General features: G+C 46.6%; 1 protein-coding gene across 2 annotated transcripts in view; it reads right to left on the minus strand.

Annotated features, from left to right (window-relative positions):
* Positions 1 to 232: 232 nt before the first annotated feature.
* The window catches only part of CUL5 (cullin 5), a 497462-nt gene continuing 474448 nt past the window's right edge, over positions 233 to 23246 (minus strand). For both annotated transcript variants that reach the window (XM_069202325.1, XM_069202326.1), the window contains exon 19: positions 233 to 1396. In XM_069202325.1, coding sequence (XP_069058426.1) covers positions 1202 to 1396 — 195 coding nt within the window. In that variant the 3' untranslated portion in view covers positions 233 to 1201. The remainder of the gene's footprint in view (positions 1397 to 23246) is intronic.

Here is a 23246-nt window from a genome sequence, read left to right on the forward strand (position 1 = left end):
GTACATTGTATTCTATTTGCTGTTAACATTGCTAGCTAAAAACAAAGCACCATTATGCTGAATCTCAAAAAAGCTTGAATCAATAATATAAAAGGAATGAGGCTACCTTTTGCTGAATACACTCCCGGGAAATCCAAAATTCTTAAAAGATAAACCTTTTTCTTTGGGCTGTTATGGAGATCCAGTACTAAAGCATAAGTGATTGTTTATATCTAGTAATGTAATACAAAACTACTGCTGAGGAGTTTATTAAAAGGGATAAACACCATGTTACAATACAAATTAACACGAGTTGTGCAACAACTCATCTTTTAATACATTAAGACACTTTTCTAAAGCCATTTTAACCCCAAACATTTGGAATACAAATAATATAGCATGTACAAGTAAATACATTTCATTTCACTGTTCAATTTTTTCTTGTAAAAATATCATTTTCGACCTTGTATGCAGACAGGAAGCAATGTGTCAAAAAGCTTCCTTGATTCCAATGGATTTCTATTCAGAATCGTCCAATCTGGCCTAATATGGATGGAACAGGATAAGGCAAATCCATACTGTATGTACATCAAAAGAATATAAAACAGTAATCTTTCATGAAGGTAAACTAACATTCACAAACTGAAAATAATTCACAACATTTTGTTACCATTAAAATCCATTCATTATATCCGAGCACTGCTTGAGCCAACTGGTTTATTACCGCAGCAAGTATCACATCTGTGATGAGAAAATTAACGTCTCTTATGTTACACATACAGAATTGTTGAAGAGGATTCCAAAGTGAAAGTGCTACTTCAAGTTCCAATTGATTACTTTTCTTAAACAAAATGATAGCAGTTCCTCAGTGCATGAATATTTCAAGATTTGTTTTTATTTTTCTCGTGTAGGGTATTGATGAACTAAAAGGACAACTGTAATCTTCTTGGTTGGTGAAATTCAAATCTACTTAAAAAGCTCACAACAGGCTCTTCATGAAAACAAATGTCCCACAAACAGCATGCTGTTAAAAGAGTGCAACATGAAGGGAACGCCGTCATGCTATCTCAATTGGCAAAATAGTGTCTGGTATGATAAGGCAGGATTGTTATTTGTGCAATGAAAGAGTCGGCATATGTCCTTTAGCCCAAATGTTTGTAGTTGCCTGCTCAAAGCACATAATGTCTGTACGAAACAGCTGCCCTGCGATCCTCACTGAGAATTATGCCATGTATATGAAGGTGTTGATGTCCGACTCATCTCTTTTGATATATTTGTGTTCTATAAGCCATTCAATTTGCTCTTTGATCATTTTCTTCTGTGGCAAAAACATATTTTTCAATATTTCTACAAGTTCAGTTTGGAGCTGAGCATTAGTAATTTTCTTCCGCATTTTCATTATTTGGATAATAGCCTCCTAAAATAGAAAATAGATTACTATGCATGATAATGCTGAACAACGTACAGGAGGTTTAGTGTAAAATGCCACATTTTACGCAGAAAATACATATACACTTTGATACCAGTTGATGATAATGGTCCTCGTCAAATGTTGCTTCTTTTGAAGGCCAGGATTGGCAATGCTATTTCAGCTCATACTGTGCAGAACCCTGCTCCATCAAAATACTTCTAGTAACAAGTTTGCCACTTGATACCAATTATGTTTATAACCTTGTCAATGAGTATTGGGGGATTAATAACATTCCTTTCCAGAAGTTTACACCTTAAGAACATCTTGTTTAAATTTAGGATCTGCTAATGACCCCTTAGCTCATAATATACATATTAAAAAACGTTACTGCTTTTGTTACTTAAAATCAATGCAATGTGCACTGTGCAAATCACAATTTTGAATTATCAGGTAAAATAAACCATGTTGGTCTAAGCCCTTCATGTACGAAAATACAAGCCTTATTAATTGAGAGACCAATGCATGAGCAGATAAATAAAATTGTCACCCAAGCATTTAATATTAGAATTGATTTGACGTTTAATAATCTGAGTTGGCCTCTGTTCTAAACTAAAACATTTAAAACTGTACTATTCACATCGCCAGCCCATAACCAGATGAACACTCATTCTCATCAGAAAAAGGAGGTCTGACACTCTTTCAAATGTTTCATTCCATGACCCACAAACTTCACAAAGCTACTTACTGAGGGTCTTCACCCTCAAGGTAGCACTTGACAGATTCCTTACTTTAGGAAAGTGCATCTTTTGACATGGTCAGTCCCCCACTTTTTGCTTGGTTTCTGGTGCAATTTTGACTAAATGTGTACTGGGTCCCTGCTGAACAGGTCCTCAGTGCAAGATCTCTTTACCCAAAATTGCACAGAATGGCCCAGCCCTCCACCGGGATCTATGACAGTAAGGGTGTAACGGCTTAAAAGGCAAGCAGTGCTCACAGACCACAATGCCAGGCTGGAGGAAGAAAACATCTTCTTCCCAAGCTGATCCAGCCTATTGGATTCCCTAACTGAGGGGTGCCAAAGGGAATGCACCTGGGGATGTCGAGGCTTGGATAACCAAGCTCTCAGGGGTCAGGTCTTGCATTACACTGGGTCATTTGGAGCTGGTCTATGGCCATGGGCTCCTGTGCTGGGTTTGGACCTGGTCCCCAGCAGGACATCAGTGAGGGCTTCATTAAAAGGCAAAAGGAGTTCCGAAGTGGAAACCCCAGGCTGAAGCAGGCCCCAGGCAGTCAGCACTAACCAAGTTAGTTGGTTAGTGCTGATTGCCACCGAAGGCAGCTTGAGGCTCAGGACCTCGGCCGCTCTACGCACCACCATGGATTAGGACGCTCCCTCCCTCCTAGCCACCGTAGGTGGAGAAAGCATGCCCATGTCAAAAGAAGTCTCCAGACCACTGGCCTCACCCAGGTCCGTACGCCAGTCCACGGGATCTTCTAGCTGGTACTCCAAGGTCAAGTTGGTACAAACTACAGCTGTTCGGATCCAGGAACGGATTCATGGGTGCCCTTCCCCCCCGACCTGAAGCTGCCGGTGTGGAACCCGAGGGGCCCAAAGGCTCTCCAGCAGTGTAAGACTGCCCAAAGATGAGGCGCATGGCCTCATAGAACTCAAAGAGTTGGGCAGGGTGCGCTCCAGCCCCTGAAAACTAAGGGAGGCTGGAGTCGACCCAGACTCCGAGGACTGGAACTATGACGCTCCTTTTCCCTTGTTGCGTCGGCCGAAAGACAGGGTGAAGTCGAAGAACGCTTATTATTCTTCAACTTCTTTTTGTGCCTCGACTTACCTGACCATCCAGAGGACTTTTAGTAGGACGATGAAAAATGGGGGCTCCGCAAGAGTTCTCATGCCCTTTCTCTCCACTGAGTTCAGGAGTGACGCGGATCTGAGCACCGGGCCGCAATGAGCTTTCGGGACTGCTCCCTCAAAGCTTTCGAATTCATGGCCCAGCACTCGAAGCACATCTTTGGGTCTTGGTTGCACTCTAAACACCACAAGCACACGAGGTGTGGATCCGTCACAGACATTGCCCTATTACAAGCGCAAGGCTTGAACCCGGTCTTGAGTGATGACATCATTGATGCACCAGGAGTGTAGTCACTCAAAAATCTTCGACAAAACATTGAAAAAGACCAGTCAAAAAGTGACTGAGGGGTAGCTGTTCTTTGGATCTGCGCTTGGCTTACATAAAGGGAAAATCTGTCACCAGCGCACCAGGGTGGTGCCTAGATAGGTCCAGCGTCATCATTTCCGGTGCGCATAATGCCGAACGCGGCGCCCACTGATGCCCCCTAACAGCGTGCAGAGGTACTGCTCGAGAAAAAATCTCCAGATCCAGACTGATGCCTGTGGGAAATTCTAAGGTAAGAAATCTTCAACTGGAAGTCTCTATCAGATATTGGTATCATAGCCTCAATAGCAGTGACTTGCCACTCAGGAGTATAGGTCTGAAATTGCACTGTGGCCAGAATGACTCCGATGAAAGGGAGCATCTGAGATGGAGTTAGGTGTGACTTTGGCATAATGATACTGAACTCCAGCGAGTGCAGAATGTTCACTGTAGTCTGGAGGTGAGAGATGACTACCTGGGGAGAGCCCGCCTTCAACAGCAAATGTCAAGGTATGAAAAGACAGGACCCCATAACCGATGCAGATGAGACTCAACCACTGCAGTCATTTTCGTGAACACCTGAGGTGCGTTGGCAAAGCTGAAGAGATGCACAGCAAAGGAGAGTGCTCTTGGCCCACCGTGTACCATAGATCATGTCTGCGGGCAGGGAAGACAGGGTTGTGGAAATGTGTCCTGCAAGGCCAACGCTACCATCCAGCCTCCCGGGTTCCAAGATAAACAGAACTTGCATGAGCATCTTGAATTTCTCCTCTTTCAGGCAGAGATTGATACTGTGCAGGTCTAGGATAGGATGAAGGCCTCTGTCCGACTTGGGCACCAGAGCAACTATCACCTACTTCTGATGCTGGCGCTCTCTCTACGTCTCCCTTGGCCAAGGGAGAGAGCAACTCCTTATCGTGCAAGGAGAGGTGGTCCTCTGTAGACTGGTCATAAGTGGGTGCCATGGTGGAGTGGTAGTCACAAAGGGGAGGGAGTAGCCCTTTTGGACGATTTTCATGTTATGGCATATCCTGCCAACCGCTGGATGCCCAGGATTGTTGTAGGGCAAACTAAAAGGGTTAGGTGGCTGTGGCTGCCGGAGTGGCCTGACCTCTGGCTACCTGTCCTACGTGGTCTATGGAACCTGAGACCTTAGGAAAAGGATAAAAAGCCTGTTGACAGTAGTGGCTGGGAGGGCATGGACACAGTTGGGCACCCCTTCCATGGCCATGAAAGCGGCAGAAGGTGGCCTGGGGATGACAAGGGGCCATAGACAAGCCCAAAACCCTGGCAATGGCTCTGCTGTCCTTTAAGCACTCCTGTGCTGAGTCTGCCTTCTCACCAAGAAGATGAGACATCCAAGGGCATGTCTATAAGCAAGGCTTGGACATCCTCTGAAAAGCCAATGGTCCTCAGCCAGGTGTGGCACCACAAAGCTGCTGATGATTAAATCGATCGACCCAGTGAGTTGGTCGTGTCGAATCCAAATTGTATGGTGAACTTTACCATGTCTCTTTTGTCAGCAATAGCCTGGGAGAGTATGGCTTGGATCTTCTCCAAGACCACAGTCAGCCTTGCGCAACTGAATCCCAGATATCATGGGAATATCGCCCCAAAAGCAAGTAGTGTTCACTAATCCCAGTGCAAAGCTGGCAAAAAGAACACTCTCTACCCAAAGGTATCCAGCCTCTTGTATTCCCTATCTGGTTCAGCGGTAGGGAACGTGCCTGGGATGATCCTAAAGGAGGAAGCTTAGACCATCAAAAAGGGTGCTAGGTAAGGAAACTGGGGTCCCCAGCTGTGGGGTGATGAAGGCCGGCAAGTATACTATGCACAGGGGCTCCTGTGCAGGGCTTGGGCCAGGCGTCAAGTAGGACATTCGTAAGGGCTTCACTAAATGGGAGCAAAGGTTAGGAGGTGGCAATTCCCAGCTGAAGCAACTCCATCAAAACGTATGTCTTGACTGCCACTGTGGACAGCTGAAGGTCAAAGAACTCAGCCACCCTACACACCACCCTATGCTCATCAAAGCGAAAGAGTCTCCCTACTCCATACCCACGGTAGGAGAAGAGACCATGCCAGTGTCAGGTACCCATAACAGTTGTCCTCATTCTCATCTAGAGGATGCTGGTAGGTATCCATAGGAATACTCAGACCCCTTCCATTTGTCTCCCTCGCCAGACCTGTCAAATGTAAAAGGCACTAGGTCTAATCCGGAGAGCACTGTCCCGGTCGGTGGTGGTACCGGTGTTGGGTGGTGCCTAGCAAGATCTGTGTCGGCATCGACAATGACGAGGGGGATGGTGACACTGCTGTGGGGCATCGGTGGTGTCAGCACCGAAGTGGACGCAGAGGAAGGTTTCAGTCCAGCAGCAGCTCTGCTCAAGATCCAACATGGGATCCATGGAGTCCAACTGACACAGAGGGCGACTCCGCCGGCCAGGATCTAGTGCGGATCCCGCCCACGCCCGTGGGGCCCAAAGGCATTCCAGAGGGGCCAGACCACCCAATTATTAGGTGCAAGGCCTCATAAAAGTCCTTAAACTGGACCCATGTAGCTCCGGGGAAGTCAGGGAAGCACGGAGTGGACTGTGACCAAGGCTACGCTGAAGCGTACAGCCTGGGGTGCCCACACTCCGGTGCCTTGTCAAAAGACTTAGAAAGGTGCAGTGAAGTCGAAGACTTCTTGAACTTACCAGACAATTTTGAGTGTGACGACAATAGCCAGGTATGGCTCAGTGAACAGCCCAGGGACCTTCCATTCTTCCAAGATCTTGAGCTGTCCCCAGTTGCGTGGCGAGGAGCTTGAGGGGTCACTTCCTCTGTGCCTTCGGGTGCATGACATGGCTGTCCTCGCAGGTGTTCCAAGCACCATAAACACATCCAGTGTGTGTCTGTCACAGACATCTGCCTGTGACAGGTACTACATGGTTTGAAATCAGCTGGTTTCTTAGGGGAAAACGTGTCACAGCAGGGGAGATAATTTCTCAAAAAAAAGTCAACAAAAAATGAAAAAAAGAAAAAAAGAAAAGGCCAGTCATAAAAAACGACTGACGGTAGCTCTAAAAGGATCAGTGCTATCTGGTGTGGAAAAGAAAGAAATGACATCAGCACCCTGGGGTGGCACATATGTAGGTACTGTGCACGTCACTTCCGGCAAGGACGACGCTGCCGAGCGATGCCACCTCCCAGCTTGCAGGGGTACTCTTCAAAAACTTGCCGAGCCAGTTCTGACGCCTCAGAATTATTCTAAGGTAAGGAATCTGCAGCAAGAAGCCTGTATCAGATAGGGTCTTCTGCGCTATTTTTCGGTGTAAACGGGGATGCTCACCACTCTGTGTGTGTCAGATACAAGAGCAATCCATGTCCCATTGCCAACCAAAGCCATGAGATGGTGGGGGCCCTATAGTGGGAAGGCTTTTGTGTCTATGCACAGGGCCTGATGCCTGAATAACATGGGAGTGGTGCTATACTTCACTGTGAGCCTATTTGTGTGACCCTGGCTTGGCAGCACGGGTCTCAGGTCTGGATGGAGTACTTACAAACCTGAGCGAGGTCTTTGTATCAGGTGCTGGCTTGATTTACTTTTCCTCCTCATGGTCTGACTGACTCAAGGAAACCATTTCTGGCCTGAGTGTTGCCTCTGCTGCCAGGATTCAGAGCGGGCCAGCCTCTTTGACCTCTTTTCTGTCATAGAGATCTTAATAGCCAAAGATATCTGGAGTCTCGCATGATGACTGTTGGTGCATCTTGCAATGGGTACATCACCTTTCTCATTGATTCTTTAGGGTTTTCCTCGAATGTAAGGCAAAACAACTCTCATAGGAGGTGCTGTAGTCAGAAGGAAGGTACAGGTTGCACTGGGGGCTATGCTGGTAGAGTGTCCAATCCATCACACCCCACTGGTCTCCATTCGCTAGGTTTGAGACCTAAAGATGGGCGCATTCCTGAAGGATTTTCAAATATGGACTGTTTATCCTAAAGCCTCAGTATAGAAATCTATCCATAGGGGTCTGAAAAAACATGCTCATGACATGATGATCTTTCAGCCCTCTCAATGGCCGTGGTTCTTGTGTGCAGACAGGTGGCACCACTGACCTCAGCTGTGACGTTTTCCCACCTCCAGACATGACAACAGAGAGCCCCATGAAGGCACCATTCCTGGGAGCGCACACAGCTCATCTTTCACAAGTAGAGTGTGACTGCTAATTTTGTGCACTAATAATACATGAAAGTTTTCTGCATAAAATAGGGAGGTGGGCGGGCAATGAGTAATCTGGTTAAGTACTTACCTTGAGAAACACTACTTCTGGAGGATACTATAGGAAGCTTGGTTTCTATATAGTGCACTAAAATGAAGTACACTGTACAGAGAGTCCAGAGGATCCCCAGTTGGTATTGGAGAGGCAAAAGTAGATGGGACTAATACTCTATTGGTGGTAGCGTGGGTGAGCAGTTAGACTTATCAGAGGGTAGTGTTAAGCATTTGTTGTATTCACAAAGGCAATAAATGAGAAACACACTCAACGAATAAATATGAGACCAATGTAGAAAAATAACAATTCTTTTTATAGATGTTTCAAACCCAAGAACCTCAATCAGATAATTAGACTTTTAAGCATAAATACTTTGCAGTTTAAAAAACAGACAGTGCAATTTTCAGAGTTCTCTCAATGTTATCATATGGAGGAAAAACGACCTTTAGCAAACAGAGTTGACAAAGTCTTACAAAGTCAATCTCAAGGAATTAAGGTAAGCACTGGGCACTGATCAGAACCACACCAACAGGTCACACCGGGCAGCACTGGGGCAGCCGGTTGCAGAGGTGCAGTAAGGCGTTGTTATCCCACTGGTGTCATATGGGAGTTTGACCCCGTGCCAAACAGGCTGCAGGCTCTAACTAGGAAGCCAGTCAGGGACAACAAACAGGTAGGTTGTAGACTTGGGGGACTCGGAACATAGGTGCACCGCTGGTTCTCTTCTCCTTTGTCCAGGGGCAATGGATGCAGGAGTGTCTTTAGGCGTCTGGTTTTCACGTCTGGGTGTGCTCACGGTCAGTGGGTCTTGTGTGTTGAGGCTGAGGGCGTTGTTGGGGAGTCCGGCATGATTGGACCCTGGGTGGACTTGACCTCTTAGAAGCCGGGGGACGGTATTGGCACCAGTGACACACCTCAGCTGAGGTCAGGGGTCACAGCTGCAGTGGTTACTGTAGCTGTTCGATTTTCTCTTTCCACAAGCCTGTGGGAGGGGGGGGCTGTGTGCAGAGGATGCAGGCGTCTCAGGAGAGTCCAAGATGGGTGAGACCACACTGGACTCAGTCTCTGGGCAGCTGGGGACCTGCATTGGCACCGTCAGGTGGCTTCACCTCGGGTCGTGGATGTCAGGTGCAGTGGTCACTTCTGGTGTTAGGTTTCCAGGGTTCCAGCAGCCGCAGAGTATTTTCTTTGGGTTTCTTTCTGTAGGGCAAGTCCAGTGCCCACGGGAGTCTTGAGTCTTTATTGAAGGCTGGACAAGTTGGCTTCTTATGCAGGATCCTTCGAGGTTAGCAGGCAGGCCATAGGGGCTAGGTCTAGGTCAGCTGCTGCTTCTTTTTCTCTTCTGCAGGTGCAACTCTTCTTTGTCCGGGTCCTATAAGGTTGTCGAAATCTGAGTTCTAGGGTTTTTGGGTGCCACCTAAATACTCAATTTAGGGGCGTTATGGGGAGTGCCAGGCGGCAGCCAACAGGCTGACCACCTTGAGCGTGACTACACCCTTGTTATGACCACTTCCGCTAAGAAGTGGGCAAAACACTAACCCTAGTGACCTAATTCCTTCCAAACAAGATGGAGGAATTTAAAAAGTAGTGTCCACTTCATGCCGATCCCACCCATGAGGTGGACGAGCTGAAGTGGACACTCCAACTAATTTAATAATCCCGCCTATGTTGCCGCCAGAATCAGGGTCAGGACAGGGTGGTTGGTCACCTCTACCATCTGGAGAGACCGGAGTCGCATTACAAAGGCAGCAAGGCCTTTGAAGTTTTCCACTCTGGAATGTCCATCCTCCCTGTGAGAGGAGGTCACACCTCTGGCCCGAGCAGGCCTTTGCTTCAGGCCCTTTAGAGCGCTGGCTCTCACCTTGGGGGCCAGAAACACATCTGTAGTGGCTGAACGGTTCAGGACTAGTCAGCACACTAGTAACTGATAGATTGTCATGGGGCACCTCTAAGATGCCCTATGTGAACATTTTTTAATAATCCATCACAGAGGTCAGTGAGGGTTTATTATTCTGAGATGCTTGATACCAAATATCCCGGGATTCAGAGAAGCCATAATGTAGCTGGGGAACTCGTAGTGACCAGTGTCCAGCAAATGCATTTCAAATGGCTTCCCTGTACACTTACTACATCTAGGAATCAACAAAGACATAGTAGGGGCATATCTGCTCATGCATATATATTCTCACATGTAATATAATGCACCCTGCCTTAGGGCTGTAAGGCCTGCTAGAGGGACGACTTGCATATATTGCATGCAGTGTTGGGGACATGGCACACAGGCTGTGTGTCGTGTCTTCAATTTTGGGAGCACCTATTCACGTAGCCTGTAATGATAGTCTGCAAAAGGTTGGTGCTGGGTCCTTCAGAGTAGCACAAGTTGTGATGCAGCTCTGAGGAGCCCTCTTCAGTATCCATGCCCTAGATACCAGGGGTATCATTTACTAGGGACTTATACACGGCTGAAGTGCCAGGTCACTTAGGAATCAAATGACAAGGTGCCTTGTTTTAGAGAAGGAACACTGGAACTGGGGACCTGATTAGTAGGAACCCAGTGCACTTCAGTCGAAGTTGCATCTAAAAAACAGGCAAAAAGTATGTTTGGGGGGGGGGGATGAAGGGGAGATACTGCAACCAGAACCCAGTTCCCTACAGATACTGTAACTTTAGATTTCTCACTTTGCTAGTATCTCCAGGTGTCAAACTCGATCCAGATTTTCAAAAGGCAGTGCTCCTGTGCACCGGTAGGTGTGGTCGTGCAGTTCTGTAACAACTTCATTCCACTCAGGAACTGAAAAACGAAGCTGCATATACGCACCTCCCCTGCACGCTGACGTCAGTTTCTTTCTCTTCCCACCTTCAAGTGATGGCCCAAAGCTCTGCTCCTCTTCTTCATACAAGGCAGTAGTGATTTGTGGATGTGTGTACAGACGCCCATGTCGCAGCCTGTCAGATGTCATAGAAAGTCACTCCACATGGCAACTCAATGGTTGGATCCTTAATCCTGGTGGAATGGGCTCTGTCGTTCCTGAGGCTGCATTTTGGCCACTGCATAGGAGATCTTGATGAACAAGTTACTTAACTTCTGTAGGGAAATGCCACTGTTGGGATGGTTGCCTCCCACTTTTTGCTTAATTTTGATGCCAACTTTAATTGAAAGTGTGCCGGGATCCTGCTAACCAGGGCCCAGCACCAGTGTTCTTTACCTAAAACTGTACTTTTGCTTCCACAATTGGCACAGCCCTGGCACACAGTTAAGTCCCTTGCAACTTGTGTGTGCTGGTGGAGAGAAAAAGACAAAGTCAACGTGACACCCCTCTCAGGGTGCCATTTCCACAAACCACTGCCTGTGGCATAGGTAAGTCACCCCTCTAGCAGGCCTTACAGCCCTAAGGCAGGGTGCACTATACCACAAGTGAGGGAATAGATGCATGAGCAATATGTCCCTACAGTGTCTAAGTCCATTCTTAGACATTGTAAGTGCAGTGTAGCCATATTAAGTATATGGTCTGGGAGTTTGTCACTACGAACGCCACAGCTCCATAATGGCTTCACTAAATACTGGAAAGTTTGGTATCAAACTTCTCAGCACAATAACCCAACAGTGATGCCAGTGTGGGATTTATTGAAAAATACACACAGAGGGTATCTTAGAGATGCCACCTGTATGTCAGCCAGCATGTTAGTGTAGGATTGAACGGTCCGTGCCAGCCTGACACTTCCAGACAAGTTTCTGACCACATTTTGTGCACTTTGTACATTCTGTGGTCAGAAACAAAGCCTGGCCTGGGTGGAGGAGCTTCACACCTCCCCCTTGCAGGAACTGTAATACCTGGTGGTGAGCCTAAAAGGCTCCAGCCTCGAGTTACAGTGCCCCAAGGAACTCAAGCTAGTGGAGCTGCCCGCCTCCCAGACAAAGCCCCACTTTTTGGCGGCAAGTCCAGTGGGAAAATTAGGGAAAACAGGGAGGAGTGACCACCCCAGCCGGGACCACCCCTAAGGTGTCCAGAGCTGAAGTGACCCCCCCCCTCCCTGCAGAATCCTCCATCTTGGTTTGGAGGATCAGGGCCAATAGGTATAGGAATGTGGCCCCTTCCCCAAAGGGAGTGGGCACAAAGAGGGAGTAGACACCTTCAGGGACAGTAGCCATTGGCTACTGCCCTGACCCCTAAAACACCCCTAAATCTTGTATTTAAAAGTTCCCCTGAACCCAGCTTGTCAGATTCTTGGCGACCTACAACAACAAGAAGGACTGCTAAGCTGAAACCCCCAGCAGAGATGAAGGAAGACGACAACTGCTTTGGCCCCAGCCCTACCGGCCTGTCTCCTGCGTCAGAGAAACTGTAAAAAGACCAGCGACGCGTCCAGTGGGACCAACGACCTCTGCCTACTCCAGAGGACTGCCCTGCACCCAAAGAGGACCAAGAACTCCCAAGGACAGCAGCTTGGTCTGAAGAAACCAACAACAGAAGCGTGAGTCTTGACCCCTGTGCACCCGACGCCCACAGGCCATGTCCAGGTGGTCCACCCAGCAAGAGAGGGTCCCCACTCCAGCCTTCTTCCTAATAGAGGTTTAAAAATAATTTCCTGAAATGTAGCTGGGGTAAAATTTAGCAGGGAAAAGCTATCTTACCTCAGCACACTCAACCCAGATTTAATTTGTCTTCAGGAGACTTGGGCAGACACAGACTTATTGTGGGATAATTATTTTGTACTTGACTGTAAGGCCTCTTCGTCTCGAAGGGGACATGCTAAAAGGGGCGTGGGGGGTAGCTTGTTTATTGCCCAACACTCTCATATGGGATTATTCTTGCTATAAAGACCCCAGCAACCTCTTCTTGGCTCTTAAGATTCAATTGCATAATACCTCGCGAGGTTCTACTTCTCTGCTATTAATTAATGCGTATGTGCCCCCAGAGGCCATGTACGATTCTTTGTTAGAAAGGGTCTTTGCCTTTACAGAGGACGCCTTAGATACCAAGTTCCCTCCACTGATAGCACTAATGGGAGATCTAAATTGCAAAATTTCCAACTTTGCCCTAAGTCAAATGCGCGATGTAGAGAGAGAAGCAGCGCTGCGTATCCCAGAATGTGTTTTTCCCCCTCTAAAATAAACAAAAGGGGTAAGCTTCTCCTTAGTCTTCTTAAAAAAAATGACTGTATTATTGCTAATGGCAGGTCCACTTCGGATTCCGCCGCCTCTTTTACGCATATTTCTCCAGGGGGAATGGCCATTTTAGACTATTTAGTACTTGGTTACTCCTCATTCGGTCTATTGGAAGATCTTAGGATAATAAGTACCCCCTATAGCGACCATAACTTGCTTTTTATCACCTTAGAAACCTCCATATTGTCGTTAGACTCTTGGAAATCTGGTGGGTTTACCCAGAGTTTTTCTAATAAGACTGGGAGGACCCAGTGGAATTTTAAGAGAATTGTTGGTGTTTCTGCCATTTTAGCACCCGTGGCTGCTAATCTTATTAGTTGGGAGGGAATGGAGTTGCAAAACCTTTCTGATCTCCTGAAGCAATTGGTGACTAACAACTTGTCTGGGGGGCATAAAGTATCCCAGAAAACTATCCCCCGCGTATTGCTGGACTTAATTAGAGAAATAAATAACTTAGTTAGGGCCCAGTATTTAGTTTTCCCAGAGGAAAGGAAAATCAGGGTTGTTATATTAAAAAGGAGAAAGAAGCGGCTGAAGATTCGCCTTGCAAAAGAATCGGGGGACAGGCTCTGGATCCAGCTTCGGGAAGCCGCAATAAAGGGCCAGGCAAGGCGTTTTTGGGCATTAGTGGGTGAAAGTTGTGGGTCAAGAAGCGTTCCCCCCTCCCCCCCACTGCAATCACCGAAGCCCGCTGGTCAGAATCCATCTCCTCCCGGTATGCCTCTAATGGGGTTGCACCCTTCCGGCTCCCAAAAATTCCAGGAATTTTCAGTCTCTTTCCCCCGTCAATAAAAGAGATTGACTGTGCTATTGGTGAGATGCGTTCTTCTGCTGCAATGGGACCAGACAAACTTCCTTTATCAGTTATAAAACAGGACAGGAGCTCTTGGTCTAAGATCCTATATGTGGTCTTTAGAAGATGTTTCCTCTCTAGATGTATTCCTCCCTCGTGGGTTGGTAGCATAATTGTACCCTTATATAAAAAGGGCGACCAATCCTGTCCTGGTAATTATCGTCGGATTGCCCTCCTTGATGTGGTGGGAATTTTTTTTTATCAAATGCCTGCTCTCTAGACTAATGTCTTGGGCAGAGGAGAATGACATCATCCCCTTGGAGCAATCTGGATTCAGGCGCAATCATAGTACCCTAGATAACATCATGGTGCTTCAAACTATTATGGAAAAATATGTAAAACTGAGAGGTGGGGTTGTTTATGCCGCCTTCATAGACTTCTCCACGGCCTTCGATAAAGTAGATAGAGATCTTCAATGGGCTAAGCTATGCAGCCTGGGGATACCTTTACCCCTCCTCGAGTTAATAATAGCTTTCCACTCCAATACCTGGTGTAGAATCCTCCTGGGGGGTGATAGAGGTTTATCCCACAAGATTTTTTACATCTAACGGGTTAAAACAGGGTTGTCTACTGGCTCCCCTGCTCTTTTCCCTCTATATCTCCCCTCCTTTTTGTCTAAGGGTAAGGGTTTTCCCCCACTAGTGAGCGGGTGCCCAATTTGCTGCCTGTTATACGCTGACGACATCTTAATTTTTGATTTAACCCCGAAAGGCCTTCAGAATCGTTTGCAGCATTTGTCAAAGTATTCTGACTCACATTATCTTAAGATCAATGTATCAAAATGTAAGGTTCTCTGTCTCTTGGGGAAAAAAAAGACGACTTTCCCCAATTATCGTTGGATACTGGGCAACCAAAATCTTGAAATCGTAAAATCTTATCTCTTTTTAGGGAAAATTGTAAGCGGGAACCTTAGCGATGTTGCCCACATCGCCTCTAATAAAGCAAAGGCCGAAGGCCAGGCAAGAGGTCTGGGGGCTCTATATACAATACAGCCACAGGGAGAAGGGGCTTCCCTTACCTTTTATCAGCGTATCGAGTTAAAATTCCTGCATCCCTGTTATATGGGGTGGAACTCAGACATCTCCAAATGGGGGTTCCTAAATCAAGCAGAGGGTAAAATTCTCAGAAAATTATTATCTGTTAACACGCAGCCTCAGTGGCGGCTCTGAGGCTGGAAATGGGGCTTAGAAGCGCGTATGCTCAAGGATTACCGGGGGGTTATACGACTGGCCACCTCAATTTTAAAGAGTGAAGAAAACACTATAAGATCACTATTAAAGAAAGAGCTATTTTTAGATAACAGCAAGGCCAAATCAGCCTTTTGTAAGAATTTTTCCATTGCTATGGAAAGGTTGGAGCTGGATTGTAGCCAAGTTTTAGAATTTTCACCATTGCATTTGAGGGCGATTCTGAAGAATGCAACGTGGACCCTGAGCTTCCACCAAGACTTGGAGAGTTGTAAAAAAAAAAGAAGCTCCTTTGCTAATATAGTTAACACTCTAGTAATAAAATAAACACAACCGTATCTCACTTGGAACATCCCTCATAGTGTTAGGCGCTTTTGGACGCTACTTCGACAGGGGTTGCTCCCTTTGAACATACTATTAGCAAAATGGTATGGTACCGCAAAGGAGTGCACCTTTAGTCCAGCAGAATCTCAAGACTTACGTCATGTATTATTTGTCTGCCCTTCTCTTGTCCCATTTCGGCATAAATGGTTAAAACCAATCTGTCTTCAGCTTTTTTTGCTGTCAGTGCCGGAGTTTCTCCAAGCCTTGTACAATCCTCCGAATGAAAGATTCTGTTTTTAAATATTTAATTTTTTTAAATGTATTTTAAACTTAATTTAAGAAATTCTTGCCGTATGGCAAGTCAGGTGGCTTGGTTAAATAATAGCATCATTTTTTTTAACCTGTCCATCATAATAATAATAATAATATTACTATGATCTAACATGTGGGACTGAAGAAAGCAGGCACCTTTTGATGGAGCGTGAGATTGGATCGTGAAAATGTTGTTTTTGCACAGGTATATACCACCAATAGTATGGTTAACGCAGTTCTGTCTTCCAACACTCCGGTATTCTTACCTCTTTCGAACTGGTGATTCATTGAGTGTGTATATACAAAGCTGGTATCCATGACATAGGATTTCGATGTAATATTTTATTGTATTTATTATTTAATTTTAATTCTTTGTACTCAATTGGATGTAAAGTATAAATAGTAATTATGACTCTGTTTATCTATACTATAAACTTTTATATGGTTTTTAGCAAGATGTAAAGGGTAAATTTGATTTTTTGTTTGGTTGTAATATAAATTCCTTTTTTTTTTTTCTTCCTTCTTTTGTTGTTCTTTTTTATGTGGACCTCAGTTGAGTTCCAAATCATAAATAAAATAAAATTAAAAAAATTGAATTGAGGGTCCCCAGGAGATTGCCGGTAAGTGCCCTGCCTGGGTTGACTTCTCCACCCCTCCACGACAACGCCTGCAGAGGGATTCCCGAGGGTCCCCCTGACTGTGACTGCCCCAGACGAAGATACCAGATGCCAAAAGAAGCACTGCACCCGCAGCCTCCAGGCCTGGGAGAAACCGACCCCCGGTGCAGCATCATCCAGCAGACGGGCCCTCCTCCCTATCCAGTCGGTGGCCTGTCCGAGGAGCCCCCCTGTACCTTGCCTGCAGTGCCCGAGTGACCCTGGGGTACCCTCAAAGTTTAATTGGAAACTCGACACCCTGGTGGCATCCTGCACCTGGCCGCCCCAGTGCCACTGAGGGTGTGGGATTGGCGCCTACCTGGACCCCTCCCCAGTGCTCCTCTAAACCCCCCCCGGTCTGCTCTCCGACAATGCAGGTACTTAACGGCAAGCAGACTGGAATGGGAGTACCCCCTGTCTCCATAGGGGCCCACGTTAAATTGGCTCCTGTTTGACCTCTGCACCTGACTGGCCCTGTGTTGCTGGTGTTGGGTGTTGTTAGAAATTGGGTCTTTGGTTGGCAGTCAGGTTACCCCGTGTCCAAGCAAGGACCCTCACTCTAGTTAGGGTAAAAGAGAATCACCCTCAGCTAACCCCTGCTTACCCCTTTGGTAGGTTGGCAAGAGCAGAAAGCTTAACTTCAGAGTGCTAGGTGTATAGTATTTGTTCCAACACACACAGTAACAATGAAAACACTACAAAATTACACAACACAGGTTTAGAAAAATTGAGAATATTTGTCTAAACAAAACAAGACCAAAACGACAATACACAAGTCATCAATTAAAAAGCAAAAAGAGTCTTCATGTAGTTGTTAGTGTAAAAATGTACCTTGGGTGTGTCAAAAATAACCCCGCACGGGCGAGTGTGCGTCAAAAAGGGCTTGCGATGCATCAATTTCACTCACAAGTGAGACCTTGCGTCGTTTCTCCTTTCATTGGGTCAAGGCGCGTTGTTTCTTCTCTCCGCCAGTAGAGTGATGCATCGATCCGGTCAGCACTCTCGGGTCTGGGCAGGCCTTGCGTTGTTTTAACACACCCAGCGGTGTTTGCATCAGAAATCCAGCCGCACGATCTGAAAACCACGCAGCACGTGTTGCGATCTCAACAGCCTCCGTCAGCGATGCTGCACGTCGTTTCTCCAGCTCCATGCATCGATTCTTCGGTTGCGTTGCAGACGAGCATCAATTTTCAGCCATGAAGCAGGTGGTGCGTCAATTTTTCAGCCGCAGGTCGGAGTTGCGTCGATCTTTTCCACGCACGGCGTTCTGTGCGTGGATTTCTTCCTCTTAGGCTGACAGCTTCTCCTTTCAGGGTCCCAGGAACTGGATGGGCACCACAGGGCAGAGTAGGAGTCTCTCCAGAGACTCCAGGTGCAGGCAGAGAGAAGTCTTTGCTGTCCCTGAGACGTCAAACAACAGGAGGCAAGCTCTAAATCAAGCCCTTGGAGAGTTCTTCACAAGATGAAAGGCACACAAAGTCCAGTCTTTTCCCTCTTACTCTTGCAGAAGCAGCAACTGCAGGATTGCTCCACAAAGCACAGTGACAGGCAGGGCAGCTCTTCTTCCTCAACTCTTCTCCAGGCAGAGGTTCCTCTTGGTTTCCAGAAGTGTTCTAAAGTCTGTGGTTTTGGGTGCCCTTCTTATACCCAATTTCTCCTTTGAAGTAGCCCTACTTCAAAGCAAAGTCTCTCTTGAATGTGAAATTCTGCCTTGCCTAGGCCAGGCCAGGCCCCAGACACTCACCAGGGGGTTGGAGACTGCATTGGGTGAGGGCAGGCATAGCCCTTTCAGGTCTAAGTGACCACTCCTCCCCTCCCTCCTAGCACAGATGGGTCATCAGGATATGCAGACTACACCCCAGCTCCCTTTGTGTCACTGTCTAGTGTGAGATGCAACCAGCCCAACTGTCAACCTGACCCAGACAGGGAATCCGCAAACAGGCAGAGTCACAGAAATGGTATAAGCAAGAAAATGCTCACTTTCTAAAAGTGGCATTTTCAAACACACAATCTTAAAATCAACTTTACTAAAAGATGTATTTTTAAATTGTGAGCTCAGAGACCCCAAACTCCACATGTCCATCCGCTCCCAAAGGGAATCTACGCTTTAATCAGATTTAAAGGTAGTCCCCATGTTAACCTACAAGAGGGACAGGCCTTGCAACAATGAAAAACGAATTTAGCAATATTTCACTGTTCGGACATATAAAACACATTACTATATGTCCTACCTTAACCATACACTGCACCCTGCCCTTAGGGCTACCTAGGGCCTACCTTAGGGGCTTCTTACATGTAAGAAAAGGGAAGGTTTAGGCCTGGCAAGTGGGTACACTTGCCAAGTCGAATGTACAGTTAAAAACTGCTCACACAGACACTGCAGTGGCAGGTCTGAGACATGATTACTGAGCTACTTATGTGGGTGGAACAACCAGTGCTGCAGGCCCACTAGTAGCATTTGATTTACGGGCCCTGTGCACCTCTAGTACACTGTACTAGGGACTTACTAATAAATCAAATATGCCAATCATAGATAAGCCAATTACATACACATTGTGTAAAGGAGCACTTGTGCCCAGAGTAACAAAAACAGCAGTCAGAGTCCAGCACACATCAACAACCTGGGAAACTTGGCAAAGGTAAGGGAGACCATACCAAGGATGATAAGTCTAACAGGTGTTTGGGATTACCCTGAACTCCCAAAGGTGGGCTACCTATGCCCCTGAGACTGAAACTGTAAGTTTGATACTTACCTGTAGAACTGTACTATCTTTTCTTTCCCCAGGAACTGCAGAAAATGCACACTGCCCACTTTTAAAATAGCTTTTTGCCATTTTAAGAAAAACTGTACATTGTTGATTCCATTCGAAGTCCTGATTATACCTATGCAAAGTACCTGTCAATTCCTGTACTTACTTGCAAATTGAATCTTTGGGTTCTAAAATTAAACTAAGAAAATATATTTTTGCAATATAAAAAAACATTGGTCTGGAGTTAAGTCCTTGAGTGTGTGCTTCTTCTATTATCTGTGTGTGTGTACAACAAATGCTTTTCAGTATCCTCTGATAAGCCTAACTGCTCAACCACACTACCACAAATAGAGCATTAGCATCATCTATTTTTGCCTCTGTCCAGCCTCTGGGGAACCCCTGGACTCCGTGCACACTATATGTCATTTTGATACAGTATATACAGAGCCAGCTTCCTATGTTGGTGGATCGGCGGTGGGGTCAACGACTTTGCATTTGCTGGACTACTCACACCAAATTAAAAACAAATCCTTTAGAAAACTGATTTTTGAGTTTGACTATTTTTTCTAAATTTTCAAAAGTCCTGCTAGGGCCTTGGTTAAGTCCCCTTAGCATCTCTTTTTAAGTTTAAAAGTTTTGTAAAAGTTAGGATTTAGTTACTAGAAGTAGTTTGTGGTTTCCTAAAAAGTAATCCCAACTTTTAGTAACATAATGGGCAGCTCAGAGGAAATATTGATGGAACTAAACCTTACTCCTTACCTCCATCTAGGGATGGCAGAGCTAAGGTTCCTCTGTAAGCTGAAAAAGATTAGAACTGGTTCCAACCCTACCAAGGTCAAGCTCCAGCTGCTCTTGGCAGAATACACCAGGGACCACCCTGCTGAGGAGGAAGAACTCCACTCAGACAGGGAAGATGTTAGAGATGAGGTGGATGACCTCCCCCTCCTCACCTAACTAGGGAGACTGGGGTCTCCAGACCCTTGTCTCCAAAGATAGAACTCACTGGATCTGGATCTTCCACAGGGGAGTCCAGCTCCTTTGGGAACATTGAGGGCAGCCTTAATGAATAGGACACCAAAAGGTTAGCTTTGGAGCAACAACTCCTAGCTCTAGAAAGGGAGAGACAAGAAATGGGCATAGCACCCATTAATTAATGGTGGCAGCAACATAAATAGGGTCAGAGAGGATACTGACATCCTAAAAATCCCCAAAGGGATTGCCGCAAACTATGAAGAAGGTGATGATATCACCAACTGGTTCACAGATTTTGAGGGAGCTTGTGCAACTAGAAAGTTAAACAGATCTCACTGGGGAGCCCTCCTTTGGGAACTGTTTACTGGTAAGTGTAGGGATAGACTCCTCACATTCTCTGGTAAAGATGCACAATCCTATGACCACATGAAGGCTACCCTGACAGAGCTTTGGATTCTCCACTGAGGAGTATAGAATTAGGTTCAGTGGGGCTCACAAAACCTCGAGCCAGACCTGGGTTGATTTTGTTGACTACTCAGTGAAAACACTAGATGGTTGGATAACTGGCAGTGGAGTGCATGACTATGATGGGCTTTATAATTTGTTTATAAGAACACCTATTAAGTAACTGCTTCAATGACAAGCTGCATCAACATCTGGTAGAACTAGGGCCAATTTCTCCCCCAGAATTGGGAAAGAAGGCAGGCCATTGGGTGAAGACTAGGGTGACCAAGACTTCCACAGGGGATGGCTAAAAGAAAGGGGTCACAAAGCCACCCCAGGGCAAGGATGGTGAGACACCTAAGGACAAAAACAAATAGTCTTTTCAAGGGCCACAAAAACCTGCTCAGGATGGTGGACCCGAGCTTATTCACAGTCCACAAATAGGTACAGGGGTAAAAACCTTGATCCCAAGAAGGCCTGGTGTCACAACTGTAAGCAATATGAGCACCAAATTGGAGACATGCCCTATCCCCAAAAAAATCCCACTAGCACTGCTCCAGTTAGTACTGGAATAGCCAGTCTCCAGGTGGATCAACAGTGTGCCCAGAGCAAATCAGGGTTTCTTACTGAAGCTACACTAGTCTCTGAGGGTGGGCTGGGTATAGCCACACTGGCTGCCTGGCCACCTAACATGCAGAAATACAGGCAGCAGCTCTAAATCAATGGGACAGAGATAGAAGCCCCGAGGGATGCAGGTGCCAGTGTCACAATGGTGACAGAGACACTGGTTTTTCCCAGTGGAATGTTCGCTAGGGAATGATCTGGAGTCCTCAGCAGGTGCTGAGGTAGAGCTCAAGACCCATGCAGCCATGCTGGGAATTCCTGAACGTGTGTGTGAGAAAACCAGACCACAGAGCTTAGCACAGGGTGAAAAAGAAGTGTTGGAGCCCGGAATAATGGCCCAACCTTCCAAGAGAAAAAGGTAAGAAGAATGGTGGGGACCAGCCTCTGAACAGCCAAAGAAACAGGGCCTCTCTTCCCAGGAAGATGTCTTATCCCCTGAGGGCACTGAGTCCATGGAGCTGAAACCTTACCAGGTAGTGCTTCTTGGGCCCAGGATGACCCATAAGGGAACAGCTGTGCCAGGGACAAAAGACTTGTCCCACCCATGAAGGAACAGGAAAAGGGAGATGTCAGTGGCTCCCATAGGGCCTACAGGGAGGATTGACTCCTTTACACTGAGGCAAGAGATCCCAAACCTTGAGCGACTAGGAGAGTGGTAGTGCCTCAGGAGTTTAGAGAGTTTTCCTCAAATTGGCCCATTACATCCACCTAGCTGGGTATTTGGGACAAGCCAAAAACATGGAGCAGGCTTGTGAACCATTTTTACTGGCCCAATATGTCCCAGAAAGTAAAGGAGTTTTGCAGCTCCTGTGTCACCTGTCAAGCGAGTGGCAAGACAGGTGGTCACCCAAAGGCCACCCTCATTCCACTTCCAGTGGTATGCGTACCCTTTGAAAGGGTTGGTGTGGACACTGTGTGTCCACCTGAACCACCCACAGCCTCGGGGAACCAATTTATACTGATAGTAGTGGATCATGCTACCAGATACCCCAAAGCAATTCCCCTTAGGTCAACTACTGCCCCTGCAGTAGCTAAGGCGCTGATTGATATTTTTAGCAGAGTGGGTTTCCCTAAGGAAGTGGTTTCTGACAGAGGTACAAACTTCATGTCGGCTTACCTAGAACACATGTGGAATGAGTGTTGGGTGACTTACTAGTTCACCACTCCATACCATCCACAAACCAATGGACTTGTTGAGAGGTTCAACAAGACTTTCAAGGGCATGATCATAGGGATCCCTGAAAAACTCAAAAGGAGATGGGATGTCATCCTGCCATGCTTGCTTTTCGCCTACAGAGAGGTGCCTCAGAAGGGAGTAGGGTTTTCCCCCTTTGAACTTCTGTTTGGCCATCCTGAAAGGGGACCACTGACACTCATTAAAGAAGGCTGGGAGAGACCTCGCCATGAGCCTAAACAGGATGTGGTGGACTATGTGCTTGGCCTCCACTCTAAGATGGCTGAGTACATGGAAAAGGCATCCAAAAACCTTGAGGCCAGCCAACAACTTCAGAAGTTGTGGTATGACCAAAAGGCTGCAATGGTTGAATTCCAGCTTGGGCAGAAAGTCGGAGGTTTGGAGTCTGTGGCTCCCAGGGCACTTCAGGACAGATGGAGTGGGCCTTACCCACTTCTTGATAAAAAGAGTCAGGTCACTTACTTAGTAGACCTGGGCACTAGCAGGATACCCATGAAGGTGATCCATGTTAACTACCTGAAACTCTACAATGATAGGACAGACATAACCATGCTGATGGCTACAGATGAGGATCAGGAAGCAGACAGTGAGCCTCTCCCTGACCTCCTCTCGACTCACCCCAAGGATGGATCAGTAGATGGAGCTGTCTTTTCAGACACCCTCTCTGCCAAACAGCAAGCTGACTGCAGGCAGGTCCTACAGGAGTATGCTGGGCTCTTCTCTTTGACCCCTGGTCAGACACACCTGTGTATCCATGATGTGGACACAAAAAACAGTTTACCTGTCAAAAACAAAATCTACCGACAGATAAGAGAGCATCAAAGTGGAAGTCCGCAAGATGCTAGAGTTAGGGGTAACAGAGCACTCTGACAGTCCCTGGGCTAGCCCAGTGGTCTTGGTCCCCAAACCTCATACCAAAGATGGCAAGAGAGAAATGAGGTTTTGTGT

This window comes from Pleurodeles waltl, chromosome 8, assembly GCF_031143425.1.
Source record: "Pleurodeles waltl isolate 20211129_DDA chromosome 8, aPleWal1.hap1.20221129, whole genome shotgun sequence".
In the NCBI taxonomy this organism is placed as follows: domain Eukaryota; kingdom Metazoa; phylum Chordata; class Amphibia; order Caudata; family Salamandridae; genus Pleurodeles; species Pleurodeles waltl.